The following is a 20000-nucleotide window of genomic DNA, read 5'->3' on the forward strand; positions in this document are numbered from 1 at the left end:
ACTCTTTCCATACACACAGTTTTCTTGGCGGAAGTTTTCGATTTTCGACCTGGAGAGAGTGGCAATAGTCAAGTCGTGCCACAAAATGCATTACTTCCAATCTAATTGTTTGATGTAGAACAGTAAGAGTTGCCTTACACGGAATGTTTCTTGGTTGTTTTTCAGTTGTCTTGTGTTTCTTTTAATTCCAAGGATTGAATTAGTAAATGTTTAGATACTGTATACTCTCTTCTCATTTATGAGCAGCGTATCTGAAACTATTATTATCGTTTTTGGTGCTTCTAAAGATGCCCGTATAAAAATGTCTGTGTGTGTGTGTGTGTGTGTGTGTGTGTGTGTGTGTGTGTGTGTGTGTGTGTGTGTGTGTGTGTGTGTGTGTGCATTTCACTGTTTGATCTGCTGCAGTCTCTGACGAGACAGCCAGGCGTTATCCTACGGAACGAGCTCAGAGCTCATTATTTCCGATCTTCGGATAGGCCTGAGACCAGGCACACACCACACACCGGGACAACAAGGTCACAACTCCTCGATTTACATCCCGTACCTACTCACTGCTAGGTGAACAGGGGCTACACGTGAAAGGAGAGACACCCAAATATCTCCACCCGGCCGGGGAATCGAACCCCGGTCCTCTGGCTTGTGAAGCCAGCGCTCTAACCACTGAGCTACCGGGCGCGTGTGTGTGTGTGTGTGTGTGCTGTTGCTCCGTCAGAGGTTTGGTAACACAGGATGCCAGAAACATTCTTGGTACAAATTTTCCTCCTGCTTCGTTTCTTAATAGTCATGGAGAGCTGCATGGTGATGGCTTTATCTAGTAGTACTGCATACTGGATATAAAATCACACGAATATAATTAGAGTTGATTGCGCATTAGCAGTCGATGAGGGTGTCATAACACTGACGTGAACAGATTCTTAAGGCCGTACGTATCTGTGAATTCCTTCCTAGATAATTATGGCTGACTTTAGTGTTCTCTCATGGCCTTGTCTTCCCTTCGTCATCCCTGCACAGAAGCTACACAGATGCTGTTTTCGCTTAGAGGTAAAGAAAAAGAGGAATGCTAAATGAACACAGCTTATCGTAATGCTGCTAATTGATGTCCCCGGCTTGATTCGCTACATCTTATCTATGTCCACTGCCTCGTGTTTGTTTCCGGTCGTTTGGCAGCGAAGGGAAGACCGCTGACCTGCCCCCGTGTATCTGATGACCTCGCTGTCACTGAAGGAAAGCACGTGCAAAAACTTATGAAGGGGTTTCTCTGCTCACTTGCAGGCACACACTTATGCGCGCGCGCGCACACACACACACACACACACACACACACACACACACACACACACACACACACACACACCTCTGACACGGCCCGGTAGCTCAGTGGTTAGAGCGCTGGCTTCACAAGCCAGATGACCGGGGTTCGATTCCCCGGCCGGGTGGAGATATTTGGGTGTGTCTCCTTTCACGTGTAGCCCCTGTTCACCTAGCAGTGAGTAGGTACGGGATGTAAATCGAGGAGTTGTGACCTTGTTGTCCCGGTGTGTGGTGTGTGCCTGGTCTCAGACCTATCCCAAGATCGGAAATAATGAGCTCTGAGCTCGTTCCGTAGGGTAACGTCTGGCTGTCTCGTCAGAGACTGCAGCAGATCAAACAGTGAATTACAGTGAATTACACACACACACTCTCTCTCTCTCTCTCTCTCTCTCTCTCTCTCTCTCTCTCTCTCTCTCTCTCTCGCTTTGTTGATCTTTGAAGGTGTCTTTTAAGTGTCTGATGTACCTCGATTTTATAGGTAAAGGAAAAAAACTCCATTCACGCTCATATACTATAAACATATTACGCGAAGGAACACTAATGATAAAAAAAATAAACAGAATAATAAACAACTTAGGCCATAGAAATCCATTGTTGATAAGCTCTCCTTATTAGATATAACCGAAAGATAATGGAGAACTATAAAACTTTTTTTTAATTATGTTATCTGAGAAGAATTTAAATGAAAGCAGTTGTTTTTATTATATATTTTTTTCTCTTTTCCTTTTCTTTTTTTCTTTTCTTTCTTTATTCTCCATTCTCACTAACCTCCCTTCCGCTTCACAATCTTGAACGTGTCACCTGATTCTCCCGCTTGCTTCATACGAGTAGCTCTGATGGACGTTTGATTACACGGTTACTAACAAAATACAGCTGATGTCACATGTTTTCCGAACACAGAATTGTTCACCAGGTTTTCCACACAATTCTGCTGCAAAAGTTCACGATATCTAATTATTTTGATACCCACGGGAAATTGGAACGCTGTGGTTATTTTTCTCTTCGTTTATATGGGGTAAATTGTGTCAAAAATTGGAGTATCTTTTTCTGTGTGAGTGTATGTTTGTGTGTGTGTGTGTGTGTGTGTGTGTGTGTGTGTGTGTGTATGTGTGTGTGTGTGTGTGTGTGTGTGTGTGTGTGTGTGTGTGTGTGTGTGTGTGTGTGTGTGTGTGTGTGTGTGTGTGTGTGTGTGTTTTGGGGAGGGGGGGACATTATCGCCCCTCATTTACACATATTTACTTCTTTCATATATTGATGGAAATATTCTTCCAGGTGGAGGAGGATGACCGGGAAATCTACCGCTGCATCCTCACAGCAGGCAACTACAGCGTCACCTCCGCCTTCGCTTACTTGCTGTTTGCAGGTAAGTTTAGGATTTTTATTTTTTATAAAGAACACGTCAAAAGGGTTGTTTTCCTCCACCCCGTCAAAACAATAAATCATTCTTTGTTGAACAAGACTACTTCAGATGTTAGAAGCACATCAGATTCTCATGCTTCTTCATGTATTGCCGCTGCTCGGCCTTAGAAACGTAGAAGCGTATATATTAAGAAGCAGGTGAAGGAAAGGAGGTAGAACATTAAACTACTTTGTCTGGGTGCCAAGAAGTTTGTACCGCTGACAGGGAAAATTAGCTGCTCATATCATTGATAGGCTATTATGTTTTATGAATCTTTATTATCCGATGTAGTAGCCCGAAGCTGTCTTTATGCGGTAAAGACTGAGGCTTACTGCTGATGTCAAGTTTGCTTACAGCGCCTAATGGTGAACCAGCAATCTTCAAGCAACACATTGACGAGAGCTGCGTCACCACTCATTACTTGCTTTTCTTTTGCCGTGCCATTGCTCGGAGACACGAAGGGTTACCAACGCTGAGTGTATAAAACAACAATTTCTTTGAGATTGTAGGACATCGAGGGTATCATGGAGCCGCCTTTCTCGCCACCGCAGTAATAATGACTGCACAGTTTTTCGCTTCCCGCGGCTTGAATTAGTGGGAAATAATCCGCGTGCAGGCAGGCGCCTCCCGCAGGGATAATGATACAAGGGAATTTCATTCTTTCAAGTGACTAATTGCAGCTTGCTCCGTCTCGCCTTGTCACTCCGGGTGAGCACTGACTGCTGAGTGGAGCTGCTCCTCGCGGTCTGCAACCTCCACTCCCCGCTATGCACAAGTTAGGCTGTTTCTGCCTTATGAGGAAATGATAGTAATGACATGACCTCTTCAGATGACACAGTACAATTTAGGTTCATTGCTATTGTTTCTCAAATGTGTGTGTGTGTGTGTGTGTGTGTGTGTGTGTGTGTGTGTGTGTGTGTGTGTGTGTGTGTCTGTGTGTCTGTGTGTGTTTGTCTGTGTGAGAGGTCTTTTCCTGCACACAGAATACTTTTACATTTCGCAATTCGGACACGTTCTTAACCCTCCCTCTTATTGAAAAAAAAATGTTCACCGAGGCACAAGCCAACCCACAGAACTTGTCTTATTAGGATGCACACAACATCCGTTCAAACTACACACTAATTAACTCTGATAGGAACGTGTTGGCGCTAACGGGTGAGTAAATCCGGAAGGACGCGGCCAAACATGAGTTGATAAGAGTAACCTTCTCACGTGCCTGTCGAAGTCTGGTTCCTGTTCTCAGATGTAATAAGTCTATTACATACCACCATTATCATCATCATCATCATCATCATCATCGTCGTCGTCATCATCCTCATTATTATTATTATCATCATCATCCTCATCCTCATCATCATCATTATTATCATCATCATCACCATCATCATCATCATCATTAACATCATTTCCATGGTACATTGCTTTTTGTTTCCTAGCTTTTACCTGCATATTTAAACACACACACACACACACACACACACACACACACACACACACACACACACACACACACACACACACACACACACACACACACACACACACACACACACACACATATACCCCACTCAATGAATATCACCCTCGCCCGCCACTTGTCAGTTTTATCCATTCACTTCCGATTTTTTACTTCACCGACAGCAGCGATGAGAGAGAGAGAGAGAGAGAGAGAGAGAGAGAGAGAGAGAGAGAGAGAGATGAGGATTCTAAACAGTTTATATTAGCTCTAATCTCTTTTAGGGGGAGTGACAGTATGCGATCCTCAAGAGCACTGAATTTCAATCCCTCCACCTCTACACACACACACACACACACACACACACACACACACACACACACACACACACACACACACACACACACACACACACACACACACACACACACACACACACACACACACACGTTGCGTCACTCTTGCGTACCTCTTCACACGCGTAGTCATTCATTGTCCTCCTTTGTTTGTCATTGGCTTTGTCTTTGCTTTCCCATGTACCTCAATTTCTTGTTTGCCGTTGGTTTTCTTTGTAATGTATGTTGCAGATTTAATTTTCTTCCTTTTCTTTATATTTAATAAAGAACGAACATGTTACGTGATAAATGATCGTAATCGCGAAGTTTCGGTTGATAAGCTATCTATGTTTTATTACTTATAACCGTCAAGGGTTGTGATGGTACCAGTGATAGTGCCAAAGCTAAAAATAGACGTGGAAATTATTCGTGATACTAGAGGCGTTTAAATAAATAACGTAAGGGACTCAGTGTGATTCTGCCGATAACTAGAGTGAGCGGCGGCAGTAGTGATGGTGGAGATAATACCGGCGACACGTGTAGAGATACCGAGACCAGGTGTGCTCTCTTGTGTTGTGTGCTACAGCTCTTATTAGTGAACGCCTCAGGCCTCCATCAAGACTACTTACTGCCACAGCTAACGGAGATGATTCGTCGGGATGTCGTTGGTATTTTTGCTTCCATTCGGTGATGCATGTTTACTGTTAATCTGTCGCTAGAGTCACGTGGAATGTAGACGAATGGAATGGATTGAGTAATAAGGCTGTTAGTTATTATAGTAAAACCAAAATGTACTGACCCATAAAGTGAGGCCGATAATCCCTACAACATAGCCATATATCACTAATTACTACAAGGAAAACAGAGTGACAGTTCTTCATCTAACGAAGAATTGTTACTGTTTTCTTTGAAGTAATGAGTAATATATGGCAGTGTCGTAGGGATTATCGGCCTCACTTTATGGGTCAGTACATTTTGGTTTCGCTATAGTCATTAGGAGACTTGACGGATGAAGGTGATAGATGGAAATATATAAACCGTTTCATAACTCGATTGCTACGAATAGACCTGACTTCTAACAGATCCCCTTAATTTTCCTAAGTACTTATGTATAAACGCTTCTTAAGACCACTAACTTCCATTAAACCTAGTAAAAATTGTGTACGCAGAGGTAAGATTAAGACATTTTTACCTGTACTGAAAACTGAGAGCAGCTACATGAGTTTGTAGGAATGTAAAGAGCAACTTACCGCGAGCAGCTCCCGGCATGTGAGGTACTAAACAGATCAATGTGCGTGAGAGTACTGGTATGTCGCCTTCAAGTATCAATGTGCTACGAGAAGCTTATTCACCTGATGTGTGTGTGTGTGTGTGTGTCACTATTTGATTTGCTGCAGTCTCTGACGAGACAGCCAGACGTTACCCTACGGAATGAGCTCAGAGCTCATATTTCCGATCTTCGGATAGGCTTGAGACCAGGCACACACCACACACCGAGACAACAAGGTCACAACTCCTCGATTTACATCCCGTACCTACTCACTGCTAGGTGAACAGGGGCTACACGTGAAAGGAGACACTCCCAAATATCTCCACCCGGCCGGGGAATCGAACCCCGGTCATCTGGCTTGTGAAGCCACCGCTCTAACCACTGAGCTGTGTGTGTGTGTGAGTGAGTGTGCCTGTCTGTCTGTATACGTAATCCTCCTACTGTTTCTGCATCTCCACCTCCTGCCCTATAATCCTCCTCCTACCCTTACTCCTTCTCCTCCTTCTGCTCTTCCCCCTACTACTACTCCCACCACCAGCATCACCAACACGATCTCACCAATGAAAATAAGTAATGTTGCTCCTGATGTAATTACCTCTAATACAATTCCTGCTTCTTATAGCATTAAGACCGTAACAACAATACCTTTACTATTACTATTATACTGTTACTACTACAACTACTATTACTACCACTACAACTATTACTATTACTACAACTATTACTACTACTATGTACAACTATTACTATTACTACTCTCGCTACTACTACTCTTGCTACTACTACTACTACTACTACTACTACTACTACTACTACTACTACTACTACTACTACTACCACTACTACTACTGCCACCACTGCTGCTGCCACCACCACCACCACTACCACCACTACTACTACTACCACTACCACTACCTACTACTACTACTACTACTACTACTACTACTACTACTACTGCTGCTGCTGCTATTGCTGTTGGTTCTATTACTGCTGTTGCTGCTACTGAATTACTCAGCAAGTGTTACAAGGGGTCCAGGTCATTATTATATTGCCTAGCGAGAGACAGATAGACAGACATAAGAACACAAATGCAGTTTAATACCACACGCACTCACGTCTTTACAATCCTATTAGATTAGCACACTGATCCCGTCGCTGCCACACTAAGAGGAGGTGTCACATGCTTCCCCCATCCCGCTTAGTGATAGCAGCTGTTCCGACTTATGATGGACACCTTGTTTTACTGCGAACACTAATTATCTCCGGTGTCAAAAACCTAACGAGGATTTGCCCTTCGAAGCTTGAGTCTACCGTGTGTGTGTGTGTGTGTGTGTGTGTGTGTGTGTGTGTGTGTGTGTGTGTGTGTGTGTGTGTGTGTGTGTGTGTGTCCTGAAAACTCCATTGTCTACTTTAATTTCACTCTATTTCCTTCTCTTCCTTCTCCTCCTTCCTACTCTTCAATTCCTCCTCCTCCTCCTCCTCCTCCTCCTCCTTTTACTCTTCCTCTGCTGCCTCACTGTCCTTCCCCCTCTCACGTTCTTATTACTTTATATGTACTCGTTCCCTCGCCCTCGCTATCCTGCTCTCCTCTCCTGTTCCCTCTGTCTACTCTTCTTTCCCCTACCCTTTTCTGTTTCCCTTGTTCATCCACTTTCCCTTCAAACTCGTTGCCTCATCATCTGCTGCAGCCTAAACTCATTTTGTAGCTTTGTATACACACACACACACACACACACACACACACACACACTGAAGAGATAGACAGAGAGAGAGAGAGAGAGAGAGAGAGAGAGAGAGAGAGAGAGAGAGAGAGAGAGAGAGAGAGAGTGAGTCCGTTGTTCAGTATTGTATTTTTGGTTATTCCTTTGATGTTTGCTCTTGTTTGTTTGGTGTGTGTGTGTGTGTGTGTGTGTGTGTGTGTGTGTGTGTGTGTGTGTGTGTGTGTGTGTGTGTGTGTGTGTGTTTTGGAAGAGGTCGTGTATATTTTTCTTTTCTCGATACAAAATTGAATGTTCCTCAATGGTCAGTTTTTTTTTTTTTTTTTTTGTCTTGTGGTACGTTTTCTCTTTTATTTATTCATCTCTTTATTCGCTTCTTCGTCGCATGTTTCTCCGCCACTCACCACACGCCGGGGCTTTCTTTCCTCTATCCTTCCCTTACCTGTTTCTTTTGCTCTCTTTTTTTTTTTCTTACTTTCTCCCCTGCCTCTCACCTCACAAACTGCCAGCTTCTCCCTCCTCTCCTTCATTCATGGCAGCATTTTTGTAGCATTCATTCCCGTATTTCTTTGGCTTCTTCTGCTGAATACTGTCTATCATTAATGACTAGTTAGACATGTGTTTTATGATGGCAATTTTTCTTATACTCATTGTCACTTCTGTATCATGGTGCTTGGTTTTATTTTTGTCTATAGAAATTTCGGAAGCGGGTATTCCTTTTTATCATGAACCTCTTTAGTACTGGGACGCATTTTTACCTTGAGTTTTTTTTTCGGGGTCATGATTAGACGATTTTATGCATATTAAGAAGGGTCTATGAAGGTCAGAAGATTAATGGCCAGAGTTTTTTTTACTATTTTAATCCCCACATGAGTTTCTGAAGCTGTATAAAATCACCTAATAGTAAGCAGAATGAATATTAAAACGAGTCTTGGTAATGATGAAGTTAATGCCTTCTTTTTTTTTTCATATCTAAGCTCTTCTTTTTTCCTTTCGCGGCTGATTTTTTTTTTTTTAATTTTTTTATTTAGTTTTTTTAGCATGTCTATCTGTATATTTCATGTTTCAAGTCTCATCTTAGATATCTTCTATTTTCATATTCTCTTTCTCTTCTGGGGCAATCTAGTGTTATTTTTCTAACCTGTTTTCTTCTTTGCCAATCACCCTTTGTGTGTGTGTTTCTGTTTGATCTACTGCAGTCTGTGACGAGACAGCCAGACGTTACCCTACGGAACGAGCTCAGAGCTCATTATTTCCGATCTTCGGATAGGCTTGAGACCAGGCACACACCACACACCGGGACAACAAGGTCACAACTCCTCGATTTACATCCCGTATCTACTCACTGCTAGGTGAACAGGGGCTACACGTGAAAGGAAACACCCAAATACCTCCACCCGGCCGGGGGACTCGAACCCCGGTCCTCTGGCTTGTGTGTGTGTGTGTGTGTGTGTGTGTGTGTGTGTGTGTGTGTGTGTGTGTGTGTGTGTGTGTGTGTGTGTGTGTGTGTTTCACTGTTTGATCTGCTGCAGTCTCTGACGAGACAGTCAGACGTTACCCTACGGAACGAGCTCAGAGCTCATTATTTCCGATATTCGGATAGGTCTGAGATCAGGCACACACCACACACCGGGACAACAAGGTTACAGCTCCTCGATTTACATCCCGTACCTACTCACTGCTAGGTGAACAGGGGCTACACGTGAAAGGAGATACACCCAAATATCTCCACCCGGCCGGGGAATCGAACCCCGATCCTCTGGCTGTGTGTGTGTGTGTGTGTGTGTGTGTGTGTGTGTGTGTGTGTGTGTGTGTGTGTGTGTGTGTGTGTGTGTGTGTGTGTGTGTGTGTGTGTGTGTGTTCCTTTTATAGAATTACTTTTTTCCTTTTCATTACATTTATTTTTCACCCCCGTTTGACTTCTATTGAATTTTAGTATGCATTGAATTTCTTCCATTTGGAGGATTGTTTCCTCCTCCACGCATGAATTTTCTTTTATTTCTCCAGCGTTCTCACTTTTACGAATACATCATAAGCTTTCCACTAGTCTAAAGGCTCACTCACCTCAATGCCCGTCCTGAATCAAACATCCTATATCTTTCATCCTTTCTCCTCCTGTTTTCCTTCAGACTCATCCTCCTCCTCCTCTTTCCTCCTGCCTTTCTCTTCTTCCTCCCTCCGGTCTCTATTTTCCTTTGTATTTTCCTCCTTCCCCGTCTCCCGGAAGCGAGGTGTCACGCCAGCTGCAGGTGTGGTGGTAACACGTCATGCCCAGGTAACCCACAATAGCTTCCTCCCTGTCATAGATCAACCGCGGCTATAATCACCTCAACTTACACTGGAGGCGGCTCGCTTTACTAGGAACGACTCTCCTCCTTCTACACTCAGTTACGTACTTAACCCCTTCAATACTGGGGCACATTTTTACCTTGGAATTTGTGTACTGTTAGACCATTTTGTTGACATTAAGAAGGGTCTGTAGAGGTCAGAAGATTAATGGCTATAGTCTTCACTATTTTAATCCCACACGTGAGTTTCTGAAGCTGTATTAAATCGGCAAATAGTGAAAGCAGAATGAATATGGAAACGCGTCATGGTACTGAAGGGGTTAACTTTCTTCCAACTTACTGCGTTGTACTTCTGTTCTTCTGATTTTCTTTTATGTATTTTCATCTACCATTCTTTCTCCTGCTTTGTCTCGTTTTTTTTTTTTCACTTCATTCATAAGAACATAAAAAAAAGAGAAAAAAAATTGAATAAGGGAATTTGCAAGTATCCATCGGGCCCAAATGTGGCACAACCTTCATGGAAAGTACCAGGCTGTTTTCACCTTTTATATTTATCCATCAAGTTATCCAGTATTCTGTTAAAGCTCATTATGCCCTTCAGTTTCATATTCATTCTGCTTAATATTTGGTGATTTTATACAGAAACTTATGTGGGGATTAGAATAGTGGAGACTGTGGCCATTACTCTTCTGACCTCCATAGACCCTTCCTAATGTCAATAAAATCGTCTAATCGTACACAAAACTCATGTTAAAAATGCGTCCCAGTACTGAAAGAGTTAATGACTCAGTAAAGGACAGAAAGACTCCCTGTTTTCCCTTTTTCATTAGTCATTTCCCTACTTTTCAAATAATCGTAAATTTTTGGTATTAGATGCTTAAAACGATAAGCATTGATTTTGATATAAGTTATAGATATTGAAACATAACATATGATATCTTTCCCTCATGTGCATGACTTTACATTTTTTGTGCATTTTCATGATCCCAGATAATGTGTTCCGTTAGCTTAATCAGTTTCCGCTTTCTGTAGAGCGATCTCATATCCTGGCTTTCATCCTCTGAAGGTTTACGTATCCTTTTTCCAAACAAATGAGCTTACATCTTCACCACTTCTCTAGCCACACTGGTACAGCGCACAACTTTCTCACTGTTATGTCCTTATTCTATGCTATTAACATGTATTTAGAGAACAGAATGATACGGAAAGGTGGAGAATAAGTTTATAAGACTCGTTTTGCTACAATACGTATACCTGTATTTGTTTCCTGCTTCACTGCATATTTCCAGCGCGCTAAACAAATATTCTTTTCTTGTCTAAGTTGTAGATGATCTTTTTAAAACACAAATATCAGGAAATTTAGTTAACATTTTTACATATTTTTCTTCTCGGCTGATTTTTCTTTTCCTGTGAGATAAGCCGGTAAAGTGAAGATTTTTGTTGTAAATATTGTTCATTCTTTTCTTGAGTCAAGTTAGCTGTGTCAATAAAGTCAAATAGCTTTGTAAGAATCAGTAGGTTTCTTGGTGTTTCCAAGGATCTTATAAACTTCTGTAATCTCTTTTCCCTCCGCTACTTCCACCACCACCTTCTCCTCCTCTTCCTCCTCCTCCTCCTCCTCCTCCTCCTCCTCCTCCTCCTCCTCCTCCTTCTCCTCCTCTTCCTTCTCCTCCTCCTCCTCCTCCTCCTCCTCCTCCTCTTCTTGCTCCTCTTCCTCCTCTTTATCCTATTCCATTTCAGCCACCAAGCTTCTTTCCACTCATCTCCACTGCAAAGGAGATAAGTAGGAGAATGGGAGACAAGGAGAGAAGTTCCACCATGTACCTTTAAATCATTTTCTTTTTAATTCCCTGCACCTCCTCATCGTCACCCCAGTGCTTGGAGGAACACTAAACTCTTGCCGGCGCTTCCTGTGGCATGTGGAATACCAAATTCACAACGATTCAAGTCCTGTATGTTTGTCGTTGCTGGCGAGAAAAGGCGTGTTGGCAACTAGGGTGTTGTACAACGGAAGAGCTAATTGCAGAGAACACGTACAAAGCTGAGTGATGAAGGGAGTGAGGTAGTTGTGGAAGTAAAAAGATGTGACACAGAGAAAAGATAAATTTGTGGTGAAGAGGAAAGGATGGTCCGAGAGGTATATAAGAGGAAAAAATAATAAATGTCGTCTTTATGCGTTAATTCATTGAACTTTCATATTTTTGTTCTGGAATACGTGCAACTTACATTGTTCCCGGTTAGAAAAATGATAAAGAAAAAGTGACATTCGAGTCAAGCCACCAGCAACTTGCATTCGTATGGATATCAAAGTGCAGAACACGATGGAGCCAAAATTGTTCATCAAGGCTTAAACTTTGGCAACTTTTGGTGGTGGTCTTTATGTAAATTTCTCTCAATCAAATTCTGACCACGAAGTGTCCTGCAAGAAAATTCCAACTAGAATCATTCCTCCTCATAATTCTCTCTCCAACCTAACCTAGCCGTCCACACCCATCGGGAAATAAATAGGAAAAATAAGCAAGTCTATATGAGACGCTATTATATGCAGCAGTGATAGGTCTAAGCACTCTGTTCCACTTCGGCCTATCATTGCTGCGTAGAAGAGAATTGTTCTAAGGAAATCTTATTGTTGAAATCTTCCGAGGGCTAAAATAACTTGCGGTATTCGGTAGTCCTTAAGATGATATTACTAACAGTGGTGGTGAAGACAGAAATTCTTGTTATCTCTTGAAATGTTGTTTGCTTTGACTGGATCTTATTTTCACGTCTATTCTTCTTAGTAGCATGAGAAAATAGACAAAAACTCTTCAGGAAGCAACCTCTTATGTAGCAGTCACGGAAATTATTTACTGTTTCCTGTTGATCAGTGATAGTAGACAGCTTGTAGTCAACATGTAATCCTCTAAAAGATTAAAAGGTTTTTTCCTGTTAAGATTACTCAGTGTGTCAGGTGTGTATTTTACCCCAAGGATCATTTGACTCCCTGAATGTTTCTTTGTGTGAGAAACAAGAATAATCACAGGTGTTATATCATAGAGTACCATATTTGGCCTCTTATCTAGTTAAAAAAAGAACACTTTGAAAACCAAAAATTGTTTCCACTCAAGACTCAAACGGCAACATATAATTATCTCCTTTAGTTTGTATTATGGTAAAAGTGAAGTAGAATGTTCGTGCGTCGTTTCATGAACACCTGGTCATTCCCAGTGCATGGAGAGGAGCTCGTGAGGAAACCCGCAAAATAGAGACAGAGAAGAAACAAATGGAGGTGGACAGAACTGCTATTTGTTTTCCCTTATTATTCTTTTTCTTTCTTCAGTTGTTTCCTCTTCATCATGTGTGTGTAAGTCTCGTGATTCATGATGCAGTAATAGCAGGGGAGATAATCGCACGCACAACGCTGTTTTTATTTTATTTTTTATTTTTTTGCCATTCCTTTAAGATTAGTTTTATTTCTTGCTAAAGATGTGCCACGCAAACATGTAGGTAGTCTGTGGGACAAGAGAAGGTGCTAGTTGTCGTGGCAAAAAGAAACGCAACTTTTATTTATCGGCTTTCACTGACGCAGTTGAGGTAAATGATTAGATACATTGATTCATATAAGACAATACTCCCCTCCATCTGTCCTGCGGTGTACAACAAGTCGGCGAAGAATGTTATTTGTACAGTAATAATAAAGGAAAAGAAAAAGATCAAATTCAGTGGTAGGAGCAGAGCGGCGAATAAGCTGAATGAGCGATGAGTACAGAGGAGTCCTGGAGAGGATGTGTGATTACCTCTGATGGTACACCATTATTATAGTGATGGCGGCGGTGCAGAGAGTGCAGTCTTGCGGCCTCTGTCATTACTTTTGCCGTGGGTCACGCGCGGCTTTTCAATGGTAGCTACTCGGCGTGAAGTGAGGACTACATTTGTAACACACACGCACACATGCATTCACATTTTCTACATCTCTCCATCTTCCCTTCCTTCCTTTTTTCCTTTCTTTTTCTTTCTTCATTGTTCTCTTTTTACTTCCCCATTATTTTCCTCTCTGTCCATTTGTCCTCCCCGCCCTTTACACACACACACACACACACACAGCCAATTTAGGCGTGCATACTGTTCATTAAGTATTCGGTCATAAGCAGATGGAGGTAACGGCAGCGGATAACGTATGCGTGGGGAAGAGAGGATCAGGCGTGGCGTGCAGTACGTACAATATATAGATAGGATGTCAACTCGTGTCAAGCTTTGCGTACCACTCCCCCGCATGATCAATACGCAGCCGCTTGATCATTCGCCCATCCCCACGCTTACAATGTCAGCTATATCACATCTACGCCAACACTGCGGTTCACTCTTCGTATCCAGTCCTGCAGTGAGAGTAAATACCTTCTTGCCCTCTGGAATTTTTGTTAAAGTGCTGAGATTGTTTGGCAAGCTTGTAGTGTTTGCAGTGTAAGTGTTAATATGATTCGTCGAGGTTTTTTCCAACGCCCACGATGCCTCCGCCCGACTTGTCGCTGCTCCGTCGCTGCTGAGAAAACTATATCTCATGCCAGACCACATCCGCTGTTATTATCCACACACACACACACACACACACACACACACACACACACACACACACACACACACACACACACAACTATAGCTGTCCCTGCTCATCGAGTCATGTTCTAGTTTCTACACTGGCGTCTATCGTCTCCCTCGTATGTCAACATCACTTCTTTTTTTTTTAATGCCTTTCACTTGTGACTAATCCTTGATAGCCGCGAATCTTTCATACGTCCTTCGAGTCCTTCATCATTTTTTTTTTCTTTTATGTTGTTGGTTCACAGTATTTTACTGAAGGTCTCATCTTATTCAATAACTTTTGTTGAAGAATAATGTTTTCTTAGTTACACGTGTTGATTAATTCCTGTTTTGATTTGTTTTTATTCTGCGTTGTGTTTTGTCCCTTTCCCTTCGTTTTCTTCCCCAGGCAATACTAATCTCAGAATGGTGGAAGAGCCCGTGCTGCGTGAAAAGCAAAGTTTTGCGAGCATCTATTATGTATGAGCCTACATGACTAATATTTAAGTTGTGGGTCTGACCGCGACAACTTTGAAACTTTTATTGTTTTGGGGAGGGATCTAGAATCGTGAGTGAGAATGTGTGCAATGAACCCGACAAAAATATTGTAGATATCCTGTATCTTTGATCTTTATTTAATGAAATATCACAAAACTGTAGGGAACGTGACTGGTCGTACGAGCTTGTCTCGGTCACGACACTTACTGGTGACGGCTCACCGGCGCCGCGCTGTCCGTCTCCCCGGTTGGCATGTTTGCTGCTTCTCTAAAAACTGCGACACTAAATTCATTTCCACAAAGGCTTCGTGGAACCGACGAGTTTTACAATGCATGTCTACAAACACTATATCACTGTTTCTGTCTATCTTCCTGTCTATTTTTCCGTCTCTGTCTTTCTTTCGTCGATTTGTTTGCTTGTTTGTGTATTACTTGTGTTATTCTTCTTTCCTGTTCAGTCTTCAAATACAGATCTTCCATACAAACACTGGAGTTATGCAGCAATAGTACAAGTTTTGTCCTGTATTTATGTGTAGAATGTAATGTAATTTTTTCTTTTTTTCATTCTGGTGCTGTAACAATGAGAGAAAATGGTGATGTGGGTGTCTGCGTGAGAGCATGGGTGTAGGAGCATGGATGGGTTATTGGATTTTTCTTTCCTGCGGCTGATTGACTATTGCTGTGCGAGTTTTATATAAAGCTGCGTATTTTAAACACAATATTCCATTTTCGAGAGTATTTTCATGCAATATAGGAATAACAAGAGATGCAGAATCCTTGTCAAATTAATATCACTAATAGACTCATGGAAATACTCGTGAAAACTCACCAATAACTTACACTACAAATGTAAGACTACTACTACTACTGCTACTACTACTACTACTACTACTACTACTACTACTACTACTACTACTACTACTACTACTACTACTACTACTACTACTACAACCTATTAATGATATGAAATATCTCGCCATAAATGTTTGTTCCATCAAATTCACCAATAATGTAACTTGTGTAGCTGAGTTTTGAGAATTATAAAATTTTCCCATGCACACACACACACACACACACACACACACACACACACACACACACACACACACACACACACACACACACACACACACACACACACACACACACACACACACACACACACACACATACTACCTTCAAACATTATAATTTCCTTCTTAACTTTATTTTCCCATTCTCATATAGCAGTATTTTATTCAGATTCCTAGCAATAAAAACCTGGCACATTGCATTTTTATTCTCCTATCCACCTGCCCTTCTTAGACCAGTTTTCTTCAATGCATTACACATTTTTTATTAATTTATGATAAGGTGATGCAAGAAGGGTGTGTTAGGTAATGAAGAATTGACTAATGCAATCATATTAAAACAAACAAAATTGCCAGTCCACGTTAGTTTTGAATGAAATACTTCTTTGTTAACCACTTCAATACTGGAATACATATTTATCTTGAGATTTGTGTACAATTAGACCATTTTATTGACATTAGGAATGATTTATGGAGGTCAGAAGATTAATGACCAGATTTTTCAGTATTTTAATCCCCGACATGGGTTTCTGAAGCTGTATAAAATCATCAAATATGTTGTAAACAGAATGAATATGAAAACACGTCCTGGCACTGTAGTGGATAAAGTTGAAGAAAGATTGATAAAATTAGGCTGGAAGGCTCAACATTACTCCTTGATATTCATTTTTCCATAACACCCACAACTATAAAGATACTTAATTTTGTAAAAGGGTAACTAGATCATGTAATAACTCAAAGAATACTGTATTATTTCTTTACATTTTCTTTTCTCTCTCAGTTCATTCAAACTATATTTATCATCCTGCTATAAGTAACACCAAAGGATAATTCCATAGCGCTAAAATGTTCAAAGCAAATTTAAGCCTTTGACTGAGATGAGAGACCATGAGGCGTGAGAATATCCCGTCAAGTGGCCAGAAATTGCACCTGCTCCATGCTCTGCTTCATTCGTTCATCATTCTTCTTACAACCCAGGAAGTTGTTCGTAAACCAGCGATAAAAGATTAATGAACTCGTTGAATCTACAAGCAGATAGTGAGATTGCTTTTCTTGTTCTTGATTTGTTGTTGTTGTTGATGTTTTTATTATTGTTATTGTTATCATTATTTTCATTATTATTATTATTTTATTATTATTATTATTATTATTATTATTATTATTATTATTATTATTATTATTATTATTATTATTATTATTACTACTACTACTACTACTACTGCTACTACTACTACTACTACTACTACTACTACTACTACTACTACTACTGCTACTGTTATTACTATTATCATTATTATTATTATTATTATTATTATTATTATATTTTTATTAATGGTAATAGTATTATTAGTATTATTATTTTCAATGTCATTATCATTATCATTGTCATCTTCATCATCATCACCATTGTTATTATTTGCACCAGTAGTAATAGTATGATTGTAGTGTATCAGATTCTTCTTGTGTGTGTGTGTGTGTGTGTGTGTGTGTGTGTGTGTGTGTGTGTGTGGATGTAATGAATGTGTAGGAAGCAAAACTCGGTATCTTACAGATATATATAATTCTTTAAAAATTGCAGGATGGTAATGAAGATACGCCTCCACCAGCAGATCCAGGCAACATATATTCTCTCTCTCTCTCTCTCTCTCTCTCTCTCTCTCTCTCTCTCTCTCTCTCTCTCTCTCTCTCTCTCTCTCTCTCTCTCTCTCTCTCTCTCTCTCTCTCTCTCTCTCTCTCTCTCTCTCTCGTGTATGAATGTCTTGCAAATGTATGATGGAAATGTTTTGCTGTGTGTAATTTTCACCTATTCACTTTTTTTAGACTCGAGCACACTTGCTTAATATTCTGAAAGCATGAATTCTGCAGGTGTCTGCGGCGATATCCACCTGCCCCATACAGTTGCGCTGATTGGTGTGAGTGTAAACGTTATTTCACATCTCATCTATACAATTAACAGGGCTATTCTTTTAAGACAGTTTTCCTGAAATACTAGCGTACACGTAATATCATTTTGCATTTCGGATGTCATATTGGTTCTTTCGTTGCAAATTGGTCTCCACGAACATTTCTCTTACGATATTTCCTCCAAAACAGTACAGGGCCTATCACGTGTTGGCATGACCGATTCTTGTAGCTCTCCTTGCTTTCTCATTCATGAATCTTTAAGTTATTGTAGGTTTTTAGTTTGGTTCTGTTTCTCTACGTAGATTTGGTTAAAGGAGTTTATTATGGGAGAAATTATTCTAGCTGAAAATTTCAAGGAGAAATATTCATGAGTGGAATTTAGGTTGGTGTTAAATTAAGACAGTGAAGCAAAAAACTGTGTCGGTTTCCCAGTGAGACCATATCTTTGACCATACGTCGTTTCAGTGTATAAGATTCAAGACAGGAAGAATATTCGAGGCAAGATCATGTACCTGGGAATTTTATCCACTGCAGATAGCTACTGATTTTCTTGATGGTTCGGAATCTACAGAAGATAAAGTATGTCTTTAATTGCAAACAAAACATATGGCATATAAATCTAAGCTTTATTTTGCCCTTCCGTGCTTCCTCGTCGTTGTGCTGAGAGTTAAGACCATATGTTATTGAGAGAGAGAGAGAGAGAGAGAGAGAGAGAGAGAGATACTTTTTCCTTGCTCTGCCACTCTGTCGACCCCAGAGATATAAAGGATAATGAACTGAGCTTGAGTCACCATCGCAGTCCAGATCGATATTTGACCCCCTGCCTCCCCCACATCCTTTTTCTTTCTTCCCTCTCTCGACATTCCCAACGATCCTGTAGTCCTTGTCCCACACCAGGCCGCTCAGACTGAAAGGAGACTGGTGAGAAGAAAAGAAAACGAGGCTTATGAAATGTTGCTGAATGAAATATCAACAAATAAAGATTCCCATCCGTACTTGTGCCATGGATGGATACTTAATGGATTAGGTAATGGGTATACTTGTTGTGTTGCTTTTTTTTGTTCATTGCCACATATGCCCGTAATGTCTGTGTATCCATTGTATCGCGTGCTTCTATTTTCTTGATGTTTTGTTATGAATGTGCACACGTAATGCCATTAGCGTTCTTAACCCCTTCTGTACCTTGACGCGTTTTCATATTCATTCTGCTTACTGTTTGATGAATTTATACAGTTCCAGAAACTTATGTTGGGATTAAAGTAGTGAAGACTGTGGTCATTAATCTTTTGACCTCCATAGAGCTCTCCTAATATCAATAAAATGGTCTAATCGTACACAAATCTCAAGGTAAAAATGTGTCCTAGTACTGAAGGGAGTTAAGACTCAAGAACTCTCAAGAATTTTAACATAATGATCTTTTTAGTGAAATCACGTAATATGCCTGACTTATATGCATTGTAGTCATCGTTTTCTTTCTTTTTTTTCTTGTTTTCTTGTGATGTGCTCTGATCTAACAATTTATATACAAAATTTATATCGGAGAGATTTTCACTACGTCGGACAACTAAGATTAAAGCAATGCACTAACACAGCGGAAATGAACATGTCACGTTACCCAAGTACTATTCATTATTGTGCGATAACACACGTAATGACTCGTACAACTACTGCAGTTCAAGAGATCTCAGGGTTGTTCGTTGTTAGAGTCCACATCGGTTCACGGCCCACCAGTCTCTCAACTCAAATGGAAGTTCAAAATAAACAGTCCAGTATATCCACATATCTTTCCCTATTACTTCGCACTGATTGCCACAAGATGAGACTGTTCTTACTTGCCCTTCCTATGAAACCATGGAAAATCAATAGCCATCGATTTACTTCACTGAAAGACTAGAACAACAATTTTCATGCCCATATCTGTTATCTCAATTGTTGTATTCAAGTTATTTTACACATGAGTCTGTATTTTGTATTTGTTAGTTTCTGTATCTATGAAACTGCTCTCAATGTGTGCCAGATGAGGGAGGGACGATGTGAAGATCAAATATGGAAAAAAGTAAAAGTGCCATGATGCTCCAATGTTTTAGTTGTTGCCTTCTCTTTGCTTTATCTCTTGTTTCCATTCCTCCACATTCCACGTTCAAACTATGCTGATTCTATTTAGTGCGTTTCCTCGACAGTTTCTCTCAAAGTT

The 20000-nt window shown here is 40.7% G+C and overlaps 1 protein-coding gene across 5 annotated transcripts in view; it reads left to right on the forward strand.

Annotated features, from left to right (window-relative positions):
- Nucleotides 1-20000, forward strand: part of LOC123504716 (protogenin B-like) — a 283603-nt gene that overhangs the window by 242536 nt on the left and 21067 nt on the right. For all 5 annotated transcript variants that reach the window (XM_045255461.1, XM_045255462.1, XM_045255459.1 and 2 more), the window contains exon 5: nucleotides 2584-2674. In XM_045255461.1, the coding sequence (XP_045111396.1) occupies nucleotides 2584-2674 (91 nt within the window). The remainder of the gene's footprint in view (nucleotides 1-2583; nucleotides 2675-20000) is intronic.

The sequence above is a fragment of the Portunus trituberculatus genome, chromosome 17, assembly GCF_017591435.1.
Source record: "Portunus trituberculatus isolate SZX2019 chromosome 17, ASM1759143v1, whole genome shotgun sequence".
NCBI classification, from domain to species: Eukaryota; Metazoa; Arthropoda; class Malacostraca; order Decapoda; family Portunidae; genus Portunus; species Portunus trituberculatus.